Here is an 11929-nt window from a genome sequence, read left to right on the forward strand (position 1 = left end):
TCCTAAGAGCAGGTTTTTTTTTTCATTATCGCGACGCGATTTTCATTTTTACTTTCGCAACGAAGAAAAATTGGAGCTTACGATCTCTTGCTTGACCACGACTTTCGTCGAGTCATATGACGTAGTCGCGGGAGATAGAGTACGTGATGCAACGATAACGGACGGATAGCGACGACAGGCTCATCTTATCGTAGCGCGCTGTGTCACTCGCGCGAGTCAGTGTGAATCAGAATTCACCGGGTCGCGGAAACATGTCGCGCATCTTGTCAGTTGCGCGGAGATGTTACAAGACGAATTGAAATTGTACGTAATTACAAAACAAAACAAAAAAAACAAAAAAATAAATAAATAAACGCTCGGTGAGAGAAAACGGAAGCTTCGGTGAAGTTCGCGCGTTTTATATCCTGCGGTTTTTAATCAGAAAATCGTATCGTCCTTCGTTTCCGCGCGTTCTTCGAATCGTCACACACACACACACGCGCGCAACAATATCAGAAGCAAAAACAAGCTTCCGGCAGCGATTTCTTGCAATAGAGCAACATTATCCGACTTCATACCAAGTACGTATCCGCGTACGTATCGCCTGCACGTTATTATTGCGTAATTGTTATACCGCGAAATCAGATGAATCGCGTTTGAATTCTTGCGGCACGCGAGTCTCGAAAGGAGAAAAGAAACGAAAAAAATTCCACCGGGATTAAAATACAAGTAAATAAAATAATATATCGATATCAGTTTTTTTTTTTTTTTTTTTTTTTTGATTTTTTTATCCGCTCACGATCGCGGTCCGTTTTGAAGTCGGTTGACGGACATCGTTAAACGTTTCGTTGCGTGTTGTTGTCGAGATAAATCGCGACAATTAGCATAGGTGAAGTCACTCCCGATGAAACGCGGGAGAAACGCGCGCGTCTCATCGTTGTGCAGTTTCTTGCACTTGACAAGAGATATATCGATTGATTCCGCGACGCGAAAAATCCGCGCGCGCGCGCGCGAATAAGATACCGCGAAAGGGATTAGATCGCGATCGATCAGCCGAAATTTTCACGTTAGTTTCTTCATTCGCAGAAAATGTTAAATTATTTTTGCCACGTGCGACGCATGTTTAATTAATTTTGAAAATGTTTAATTAATTTTTGCGCGTAATAAAAAAATTTAACATCTCCAGCGAGATCTCAATTGTTGCAATTCTAATTCTCTCATGTGTCTCGGTTTAGATCCCGCACAGAACAAAACCTCCGATCAGACGGTCCGTTAGACGGCTACGTGGCGATATCTAATAGTTGTCTAATGGAGGTTTTTGTTCCGCGTGGGGGAGAGAATAATGGAAAAAACACGATCATTTATTACGTCCGTGCGCGCACACGCCAATTTTCTTTGAAGAAGATTAAAGAGAGAATTGATATGCTCTCGGGTGCGCGTGGCTGCCTGGTTTTCTTTCCGGCTCGATCTCTTCTCGTAAAATCTCTGACACAGAACAGCGCCCGAAAATTTCGATCGCGGCCGCGTCTGGAAATTCAAATCGGAAGGCCGCGGCGGTTTAATTGACGAACCCCAATTATAGATTGCGATCGCGGCGATTAACGATCGAGAATAGAGCGCGCAGTGACGATATCTATATGTACATGTTGTCGCTGCAACAGCAGATGTTCTTTTCGAGATGAACAAATTTCGCGTGGGGGAGGGAAGGAGGGGGGAAATTTGCAAACACACACACATGTGGAAACGATATGAGAGAATACGCGCCTCACGTTCTTTAAAGCAAACAGAAGGACACGGAGCGACGAGGTAGTTGACTGCGGCGATCACGGAAAAAGAGAGCCGGTAATGACTCCGCGGCGACGATGACGATGACAATCGGCCCGCTCGGCCGCTTCACGGAAACCGGGAGAGAATGCGAGATGATGATTCACCGAATTTGGCGGGAAATACAGATTTCTCACGCGGTCGCCAAGTTTTTTTTTTTTATTATCCTCGATATCATCTCGCGTGTTGTTCGCGCGAACGATTAAAAAAAAAAAAAAAAAAAAACGTTTAATTGCTGAAAAGTTCGGAAAACTGCGCTCGTAAAAAAATATCAGCAAGTTTCACTTTCGCGAGCAAGCTTGGATTTTGTTTTTTTTTTTTTTTTTTTTTATTAAATACAGGTTTTAATATTTCTTTTTTTTTTTTCTGTTATTGCTCTCGTCGTTAACAAGATTTTCGCGTTGCGTCTCTTTGCGAGGAACACCTCCTTCGGGCGCGGTGACGTAATAAATAAAATGTGCATACTTACACCTGAGCCGCGTCGTGTAAGTCGATCTAGCGGCTAACAAAAGCGTCAATACACATCAATACGTGTGTTCTCCTCGCGATATATGTGTCGTGTTTGCATTATGCGGCTCGAGGCACGTCGCGCGCGCCATTCGATGGTTGCACAATTGCAATATTCTCTCTCTCAACGTGCTATAATTATAGTCCTTTACTCTAGTCAAAACGTCCATGCGACCGGTACGTGCGAATGCTTTGTTCGAAGCCGCCATCGTTTTTTCGCTCCTACGACAATCGTTCGGACTCTGTTGTACGTACTTATATGATCTCACACACATGTGTGAGACCCCTTCGTCCCAAGTCCAGAACCCATTTTGCAAGCAACTTGTTGAATATTTCTCTTCAATTTATGTTCGAACATTTTTAAAGATTCTACGGTCATAACGCGTTCAAACACCTACCGGAAACAAAGTTGCGCAAAGTGATTGGGAGAGTCAGCGACTACCGATCCAGCAAGAGAGTTAAGAGAGAGAGACGCGAGCGCGAGATAAAAACCGGTGATCGCGTCACTAATTTGTCGAGAGAGAAGAAAACGCAACGATATTAATTTATCCGAAACATCGGTATATAAATTGTTACAAGTTTGATGAATAATTCACGAGATCCGCTTCCTCCGTTTTCGCGTCCGCGTTGCGTGCGCGAGGCTCATCATCGTCGGATATAAGAATGATCGCGCGAAATGGAATCGCGTTTAGAAACAACGGCGATCCGGCGATCTAACAAGTTTATGTGCTCGTCAAAATTTATTTAAGACGGATAGTCTATTTGACGTGCGTCGAAACGTTCTCTCGTCGCGCACTTTCCGAATTACTTGCGATTTGTGCGATTTCAACGAGACAAAAAAAAAAAAAAAAAAAGAGAAGACGTTCGGTTTAACGAGACAAAAACGAGGACGACACAATTGTGCGAGATAATAGACTCAAAATTCGCGTCTAAGAATATTAACACACGAACACACACACACACACGCACACGCATAACATGCGTGTGTTTAACCGCACCGAGCGATATTTATATATTTACATTTATTTTGGCAACGATTAACGCGAGTTATGCAAATGCTGGTTTTCGCGAATTGACCATTGGATCCGATGGTTCGAAACCGCGAAAGAAAATTATTTGATTTTATGGTTTTTTTTGTGAACTTCTATTTGTCTTCTCACACAACTTCAAATTTCGGAATCAATGTTACTTAACGCAATTTAAAAAACAAAACATAAAAATTGAAACAAAAAAAAAAGATTGAAAAAAAAAAAAAGGAGATAAATTGCGGAGGTTTTAATTGCGGGTTTTTTACGCTGGAACGACGACGCTGGTCGAATTCATGGTGTGTTGGTAAGAGGACTCGTCGCGCTCAGGTGCTTCCCCCCTTTCGTTATGCATAGCGTACTCCGCGAAGAAGTACCGTAGAAACCGTACTTTCCTTTTCCTACTGGGAAATTGCCGTTTCCGATTATACGTTTGTTGAAAAAAGCCACGATCGAGGGAATTCTCTCTGCTCGCTCAAGAAGAGAATTGCAATTCTATATTGATTTGCAAATTTCTCCTCGTGTTTCCTCGTTGGATCTGAAACGCACACGCGCACGCACATACATATACACGCACACACGCACACGAGCGAAATATATTTCACGGCGCGATTTTTCACGAACGCGCTATGATAGAAGAAAAAAAACTAACCCGCGCTCTCTCGTTATCACAAATACGTTCCGCGCCGCTCAGGAAAAAAAAAACTCGCTCGCCGCGCGTTTCAGATTTACACAACGTTTCGGAATAAATTCAAAGGATTTGGACGAAACGTTTTTTTTTTTTTTTTTTCCGGACTATTTTAAGCAACCGTGTCACCTCTTCCATTGTGAACTTTCTAAACAGATCGCATCTCATACTCACACTCGGCGTCAAAGAGAATTGCGAAATGTGAACGACGACGACGCGCGAGACGTTTTCTCGAGGAAGCGTCTCGAGAAAACGGGTTTTTGAGGTGTAGAAAGAACAATCTAAATCTAACGTTGCTCTCTCAAACAACAAAACGGTCGGGAGGATTCGTACGTAGCGTCAAGACACGTGCGCGCACGTGTTTCTTCTCACACGAGAACACAATCTCCGCTTCTGAAATGAATCCCTCCGAGATCTGATACGTCGAGAGGGAGAATTTTTTTTTTTTTTTTTTTGCGATCAAACGCGACAAAATTTTGTTGCTCTCGGTCGTTTCTCTTCGCGAAACGAAAATTTTCGCGCTTCGTGAGAAATTTGTTTATTTATCAAAACGACGTATTGCCGCGCGCGTAACGTGTGGCAAGGCTCATCCACGTTATTTGCGCGTACACTTTTAACCGCGATATCCCTACTACTTTGCTGTCAACCAGCCAGCCGGGGTAGTGTACTAGAACGGATACCTATCTACGTAAGACCAGACCGGCCCGAGAGCCCCACAGCTTGCGACAGTTGTTGTTTGGTGGTTCTGAAGGAGTCATCTCGGCCTTGTGCACGACGACGTCTCTCTCTCTCTCTCTCTCCCCGCGCCGAAGAAGAAGGAAACTTTTCTGAACTTCCTGAAGAAGTTTCGAAAAATCGTATCTCGTCGAGTTGGATCGGTTCGAGGGAACCCGAGTTTTTGAGGAAGATTCTGAGGACAGCAACCGTCAATAGCGTCGTCGAGGAAATTGTCGAGAGAAGAACGAAAAAAAAAAAGCTAGAAAAAGAAACGATCGTGACGTTAGTTGTGACATTTTCACGGTAAGTCCGCTCGTTCGAATTTTTGTTTATTATTTCTCCTCTGTTGCGCGTGTCTTTTTTTATACAATTTTTTATTCGTAATTTATTTTTATACATTTTTATACAATTTGTTTGGACGCACATACATACGCGGAATAAGAAAATACGGGAAAAGCGAAAATATTTTTAAACTAATAACGCGAAAATATTTTTAAACTAATAATTGCGAAAATATATTGTTAGGAGAAGATTATTTTTGAAATGAGAGATGTATGAAAAAAATTATTTGAAATAATGTGAAACAAAATATGTTCGAAAAGATTTTTGTTTTAATTATATATTTCGTGCTCGTTGTTTAAATAAAAAAATAAAGAGAAGGCAGTAACGAGCTACACCTGATGTTCGGATAAGATTCTTGTTTAATCCGAGGATTAAAAAAACAAAAATACAAACGTTTCGATCCGCTATATGGGATCTTCGGTGTCTTCTTCAGTTTGAGGAAACACTTTTTTATTTTACTATCACTTGAGATGTTGTATAAAACGCACAATGTGTACACACTGCAGTCTTGGATTTTCTGCAATCGCGTTAGAATCAAGGTTTTAGGATTCATGCGCGTTTCTTACTAAATACGTGACGGCCATTCGCGAACATCTCAGCTATTCTCGTTTTTTATCACGTATTTTTCGCGAAGGCTACACGACTGCCCGCGTTATCAACGCGTAATGTAATTTTATTGGGTGAACGCGCAAATTATCGATGTACATATCGCGGTATTGGTTTGCGACGGTTTACGAAAAACAAAAAACAACAACAACACACTAAACTAAAACCTCGATAACTGAAGACAATTATCTAATTAACCCAATCGCAAATTATTTATTCGCGTGCAATTATTCGAGAATCACGGATCAGGAAGAATCGTTAAAGTTGCTCGATTGAGATGGGAAATTAAATTCTCGACAATCGCTCGACGATACGCCGAAAACAAAAAAGACCGTTCCAATCGGCGTAAAGTGAAACGTCGCCGCGGCATGGACGATTGTCGATCGATCCTTTAAAGGGATCGAGAAATCGTGTCTCCGCTAGAGAGAAAGAAGACGGAAAAAGAGAACACAAGTAGTATAGGAGGGAAAAATCCCGCGGACACCATATACGGATAACGATCTCTCTTTCCCTCTCTCTCTCTCTCTCTCTCTCTTTAACAGTTGGCGCTAAATTGCCATTGAGGATCTAGCCAAGTGATTTATGCTTCCGAATCGATCCGTCCGCGCTTTCGCGGAATCGATCGACGAATGCGAACCTTCTACCTGAGAAGCAAGCGAGCAAGCGCGCAAAGAGGGAGGGGAAGGGGATTTTATTGCTGCGGAATAGAATCTCCGATATCGAGATAATCGTTGCGCGAAGGACGGCCGCGTCACTTTTTCTGCCGAATGTAGCGAAGCGTGCGAAAAGGTATTGGAGCGTCGATAGGAAAATATATATGAAAAATCACGACGGGAAGTGTGTGCGAAAAAAAAAAAAAAACGGGAACACGTAGATCCTATCCCACTAGAATTTCAAGGTTTTGTTTTTCGATCTGATTTTAAACGCGCATTCGCACGACATCGTTTCCGCGCGCGCGAGAGTTGAGATGTGAACGCAATTAATAAATTAATAATTAATTTTGAAAAAAAAAAGACAGCGAGAGACAGAGAGATGGAGAGAGTCTCCGTCTCGCGCGCGAGAGAATGTAAAATCTGAATTTCATTCGTTTTAAAATCAAATTGTTTTGCAGTTCGCGTGCGATGCGAACTACAATAAGCTAATTAATTATCTGATTGTATACGCCGTAACAAAACGTATAACAACAAACTATGTAAATTTCAAATTGAATAATTGAATGACACGCTATGGAAGTTTTTAGCAAAAATTGTTTTTCCCGAGTAAATTTCCTCGAGACCGGAGAGCGATAACAACGGGTGAAGCACACGGGTAAAGCTTCCGTGGCGTTTAAATGAGAGAATTGCCAATGCAAATAATAAACGTTTCGAACTGTTAACGCGCTCCGCGCATGCGAATTCACGTTCCGCCGCAGAACGCGCGCGCGCTTCTAATTACTAATGGAAACGCGTGGTTATCGAACCGACGGAAAAAGATAAAAACAAAATAATAAAATAAAATAAAATAAAAAAACGACGAATAAAATAAAGATTCGTCTCGAGTCTCGTCACTTCGAATTTCCTGACGTTTCCTGCCGTTCGTGCTATTAACGTGCGAACGTTATTTGCCGCGCTTTTACGAGCCGGCCGGCCGGCCGGAATTCGCTAATCTAGCGAATTACGCTACCCGCGGACCGAAAGCGAAATTAGAAATTGTACGCGAATACGCACGTTTTAATTGAACCGTGTTGTTGAACCGTGTCGTCGTCTGAAAAATCAAGACGACCGCGAAAGAGAGAGAGAGGAAACGAAATCGCGCGGGTTCGCGTGACACGTCAACGAGCGAAACTCTTCTGTTTGGATCCGCGTGATTTCGTCACGGCGCAATTTAGCAAATCGACCGGCGAGAGAGAGAGTGAGAGAGAGAGAGAGACGACAAATAGTTTTACAACAGAGAGTCGGGCGGACGCGCGAAGTAGGAGGAGAACAATCTCGAGTCGTGACATCATGTGTTCGGATCATCTCAGGCTTACGACTTTAGTAACGACGTCTGGCTTTAGTAATTACGTAATCCATCGTTTGCCAGATGGCTTTTTTGGAAGAAAAGTCGGTCATCCCTGATGACGGATTGTGTTGGGCGCTTAATGTTGGAGAAAAATAAATCGTCGTCTGTTCGGGAGAAACGCACCGATAAATTGAACAAGAAAAGGAATATTTTCAATATAAGATATAGCGACGGTCTTCTTTCCATCACCTCACCTTCTTCTCTCTCTCTCTCTCTTTCTTTCTCTCACGATTACGGAATTGTTCTCCGATCACGTCGGATTCACCTGTTGAATCAGCTTGTTCGCACAACGTCGTTACTAAGCGCGCGATTTTTCGACCGCCACACAACTCGGTCCACTTGGATTCTCGCAAAAAAAAGAAGATATTCTCTTCCAGAATTTTCCAGAACAACAGGTTTTGAAAAAAACGCAATTGCTTTTCGTTCTGCTTCTCGTCTTCGCAGTTTGAGTCGCGTAACAAAGCCTGCTGTTTTTAATTAAAGCGTGTGTAGGTGACGAGATCGAGCATCAAGCGCGATTATTAGGTAATTCGAGCCGAATACGCTCCGCGCGAGGATGTAACGATCTGCATGCGTAATGCAGTCGTCGTCTGCGGACGCGTCGTCGCGGCTTTCGTTGCGGCTGCACTCGACTAAAACGCGCGCGCGCGTGCGGCCTCGATCCAGATCCGCTAACCGTTGATCGATGGAACCGCTAAACACCGCTAAGAGATAGATCGCGCGTTCGGTATAAACGTTTGTTTCTTTTTTTGTTTTTGTCCCTAAAAAAACACCGGTAGTTACATTTCGTGTGTAAATTATTTTATTAAAAAAAAAATAGTTTTTTATATATTCTCATTGCGATCTTATATTTTTGTTTTCTCTCGTATCTCATTCTGTGTCTTACCTTCCTATCGAACGCAGATGGTGGACCTGAAGAGCGCTCTGGGCGCTAACGAACTCACCGACACGAAGGCCGGCCTTCCCCGCGCCTTTCTGGCAGAGTTTCTCGGCACTATGCTGCTCAACTTCTTTGGCTGCGGTTCCGTGGTGACCGGAAGCGTGGTCGCCATCAGCTTAGCGTTCGGTCTGACGGTTGCGACCGTAATTCAAGGAATAGGTCACGTTTCCGGCGGTCACGTCAATCCGGCAGTCACATTCGGTCTTATTGTCGTCGGCAAGGTAAGGACCAACGAAGCTTTCGTTTCAGTCAGTCGAAAAATTAATTGACTTTGCGGGGTCGCGAATTTCGAGAGATTTTTTTCCACGTTCTAAGTTGGAGTTTTTGTAAAACGTTTTTTCCGTTTTAAAAACGAAATTTACATCCGACTGAGAAACTCGACATCTCGCAAGGTCAATTGTCTGTCTTTAAAAAGCAGAATCTAAGGAACAAAATTGACAATTTGTTGTTGAGAAATTAAATATTTAGTGCGCGCATCAATTGGCGCAACTGATGATCAACTGATGGTCGAATGAATTAATCGTTCCTTTATCTTATCTTCACTTAATCTCGAAACTTTCCTCGTCCGTTATTTGTCGTTTAATTGTCGACCGATCGCGGGTTCTGGGTTTTGTTTTTCCCAGGTGCCGATTATCAGAGGCATCCTGTACGTCGTGGCGCAGTGCGTGGGCGCCATCGCGGGCTCGGCTATACTGAGAGCACTCTCGCCGGAAACGATGGAAACTGTGCTGGGCGTAGTGAAGCTCTCCGAAGGCATCACCCCCGTCCAAGGATTCGGAGTGGAGTTCTTGCTCGCGTTTATCCTCGTGCTGGTGGTTTGCGGCGCGTGCGACGCCGCTAAACCGGACAGCAAGGGCGTCGCGCCCCTCATAATCGGCCTGGCCGTCACCGTCGGCCACATCGTTGGCGTAAGTATTTCGAGAATTAAAAAAAAATAATAAAAATAAAATGTGGAATAATTTTTTGTTTTTTTTTTAATATTGAGTAATTGTTTATTTTTTGAAACAATATAGAATCACGTCACGTGTTTGTCAAATCAGTAATTACTTCGTGATGATAAATTTGTGTTAAATTAGGTACAGCGTACGGGCGCCGGAATGAATCCAGCGCGTTCCCTGGGCAGTGCGGTGGTGATGAACAGCTTCCACGATCACTGGCTTTACTGGGTGGGTCCGATTCTCGGCGGAATCGCAGGCGCGCTCGTCTACGTGCACGCGGTCGGTCCCGCGAAAGAACCAGAAATGCCCGCCAAGACTTACGCCTCCGTTGCTACCGAGGAAAAGGAGGTATTTTGCACCACCAAAATGTGAGACCACTCTCTTTCAGACGCACTAAGTTAGGCAATTATAATTTGCGATTTATGTCGTTCAATAAATCCAAAATTGAATATTACGGTTTCTTTTTCTAAAATTAGAGATTTTGTTTTTTTAATGTGATCCGTGTCTGAAAAAGTGGTCTCCGCACACATGTAGTTTCTGGATACGCCTACAATGTAAGTCTGACATCTTCCTGTGCATGCGAACAAAGATTTAATCCGCTTGAACCAAAAATCGCTTTGTCTATTATTGATACAATAAACTTTAACTTTTTAACTTTCTACTTCCTCTAAAAAAAATCTTTCGATAATTTTCTTGGCGACGGAGGGTTTTCTCTATCATCTTTCAAAAAAACACAAAATATCTCGACAAATCAAAAAACACGTGCATGCAGGTGCACGCATGATGATGATCGTAAAATGAAAATTACAAATCTTGCAAATCCGAAAAGTAAAAGTACAATACTTTCGCACCACAATTGGTTTTCCCGCATAATCCAATTATGTTTTATTCTTTCGAATCATGAATCTGAGATGATCTTGAAGTTCACGATCGTCTGTGTTCCGCAGAGGTTCGAGTACATTGACAGCGGACGTGGCGGACTTTGAGATAAGAAGATGATCAGGCATGCAAGAGCGATCTAGCGACTCGCTAATAGAGTAGAAACATATCCTGCAAAAAAGAATAAACAAAAACAAAAAAAAAAACAAATCATTATGATAGTAAACACCTTTTTTTACAGCTGCAGACTCTTTCCGGCAAGAGAAACATCAGTCACGCTTGACGCTAAATCGTAACCGAATTTTTGCACGTCTTTTGCGGCAAAACACTTTGCAAAAAAAAAAATTTTTTTCTGTTTTCAATGATATCTTCCATCGCAAAATGTTTCGCTGACACGTCGACATCACGTGCGTTGTTCGACGCAAATGCGTAGATCGCGATGCATTTTAATAACATTTTAACGATCGATCGAAAAAATACCAAGCTGAATTCCCACCGCGCTTTTAATTCATTAAAAAACGCACACGCGCTTTCAATTTAATTAAAACACTACGCAATTTGCATACATATCGCGCGCGTACATTATTTTCTGATGGTTACTTAATTAGTGAGACTGTGAACGTGCGAGCAAGTTTTTTTTTCTTTTTTCAAGATTATTAATATAATTTACTTTAATAATCTATTCGTGTATTCGCGCGACTTTTTTCGATTAGTTTTTTTGCGATCGGATCGCTGGAAACGCGTCGTCGCAAGAAATCATCCGAGATATTTTTTTACATTTTATGTGTTTAGTATCGCGAGAAACTCTCTCTAAAAAAAAAAAAAAATCCTATATGAATATATATAATTTATGCGTGCATGCACAAGAGAACTAATATTTTAACGTCGCTAATTGCGCAAAAAAAAATAAAACACTGCAACTAATTTTCTAGAGTAATCATGACGTCAACTCACGTGTACACATCACGCGTCTTCGCAATAAATTATATGCATTTCTTCGACAAACAGATGTGTAGCGTTACCGTAACAAACTATATTTATGTAATAATAATAATACAGATTACATATATCTTCATATGTGTATATATATATATATATATTATATAATATGCTAAACATTGTAATATTGTACGAAATAAACTCTAAGGTTTTTATACAAGAGTAAATATCCAATCATTATCTCTCTCTCTGGTCTCTCCCACACACACGCGCGCGTGCGTTAATTAAATTTATCATTTTATAAAATCGATTCTTCTTACCTTCTCTCAAAAATCGTATCGATTCGAATAGTTTTTTTTTGTTTTCACCTAAAAACAAAGACCAAACAAAAAGAGAGAACGTGTTAAATAAAAAAAAAAAAAAAAAAAAAAAAAAAAATGGACAAGGGAGACACAATAAACGCACCATCTTACGGTTTTTTTTTACACTTATTACACATATCATA

General features: G+C 41.8%; 1 protein-coding gene across 4 annotated transcripts; it reads left to right on the plus strand.

Annotated features, from left to right (window-relative positions):
- Positions 1–247: 247 nt before the first annotated feature.
- LOC109852579 (aquaporin AQPAn.G-like) lies at positions 248–11317 on the plus strand. 4 transcript variants are annotated; one of them, XM_020423844.1, is made up of 6 exons: positions 248–560; positions 4674–5043; positions 8632–8889; positions 9292–9576; positions 9745–9954; positions 10727–11317. In XM_020423844.1, the coding sequence occupies exons 3-6, from the start codon at positions 8632–8634 to the stop codon at positions 10766–10768; spliced, it is 795 nt and encodes a 264-aa protein (XP_020279433.1). In that variant the 5' UTR covers positions 248–560; positions 4674–5043; the 3' UTR covers positions 10769–11317. The 4 variants fall into 4 exon arrangements, with proteins under 4 accessions (XP_020279433.1, XP_020279435.1, XP_020279434.1 ...); XM_020423846.1 differs by having other exon boundaries at positions 252–303; XM_020423845.1 differs by lacking the exon at positions 248–560 and having other exon boundaries at positions 4478–5043.
- Positions 11318–11929: the final 612 nt, after the last annotated feature.

The sequence above is a fragment of the Pseudomyrmex gracilis genome, unplaced genomic scaffold (assembly GCF_002006095.1).
Source record: "Pseudomyrmex gracilis isolate BER0280 unplaced genomic scaffold, ASM200609v1 scaffold_31, whole genome shotgun sequence".
NCBI classification, from domain to species: Eukaryota; Metazoa; Arthropoda; class Insecta; order Hymenoptera; family Formicidae; genus Pseudomyrmex; species Pseudomyrmex gracilis.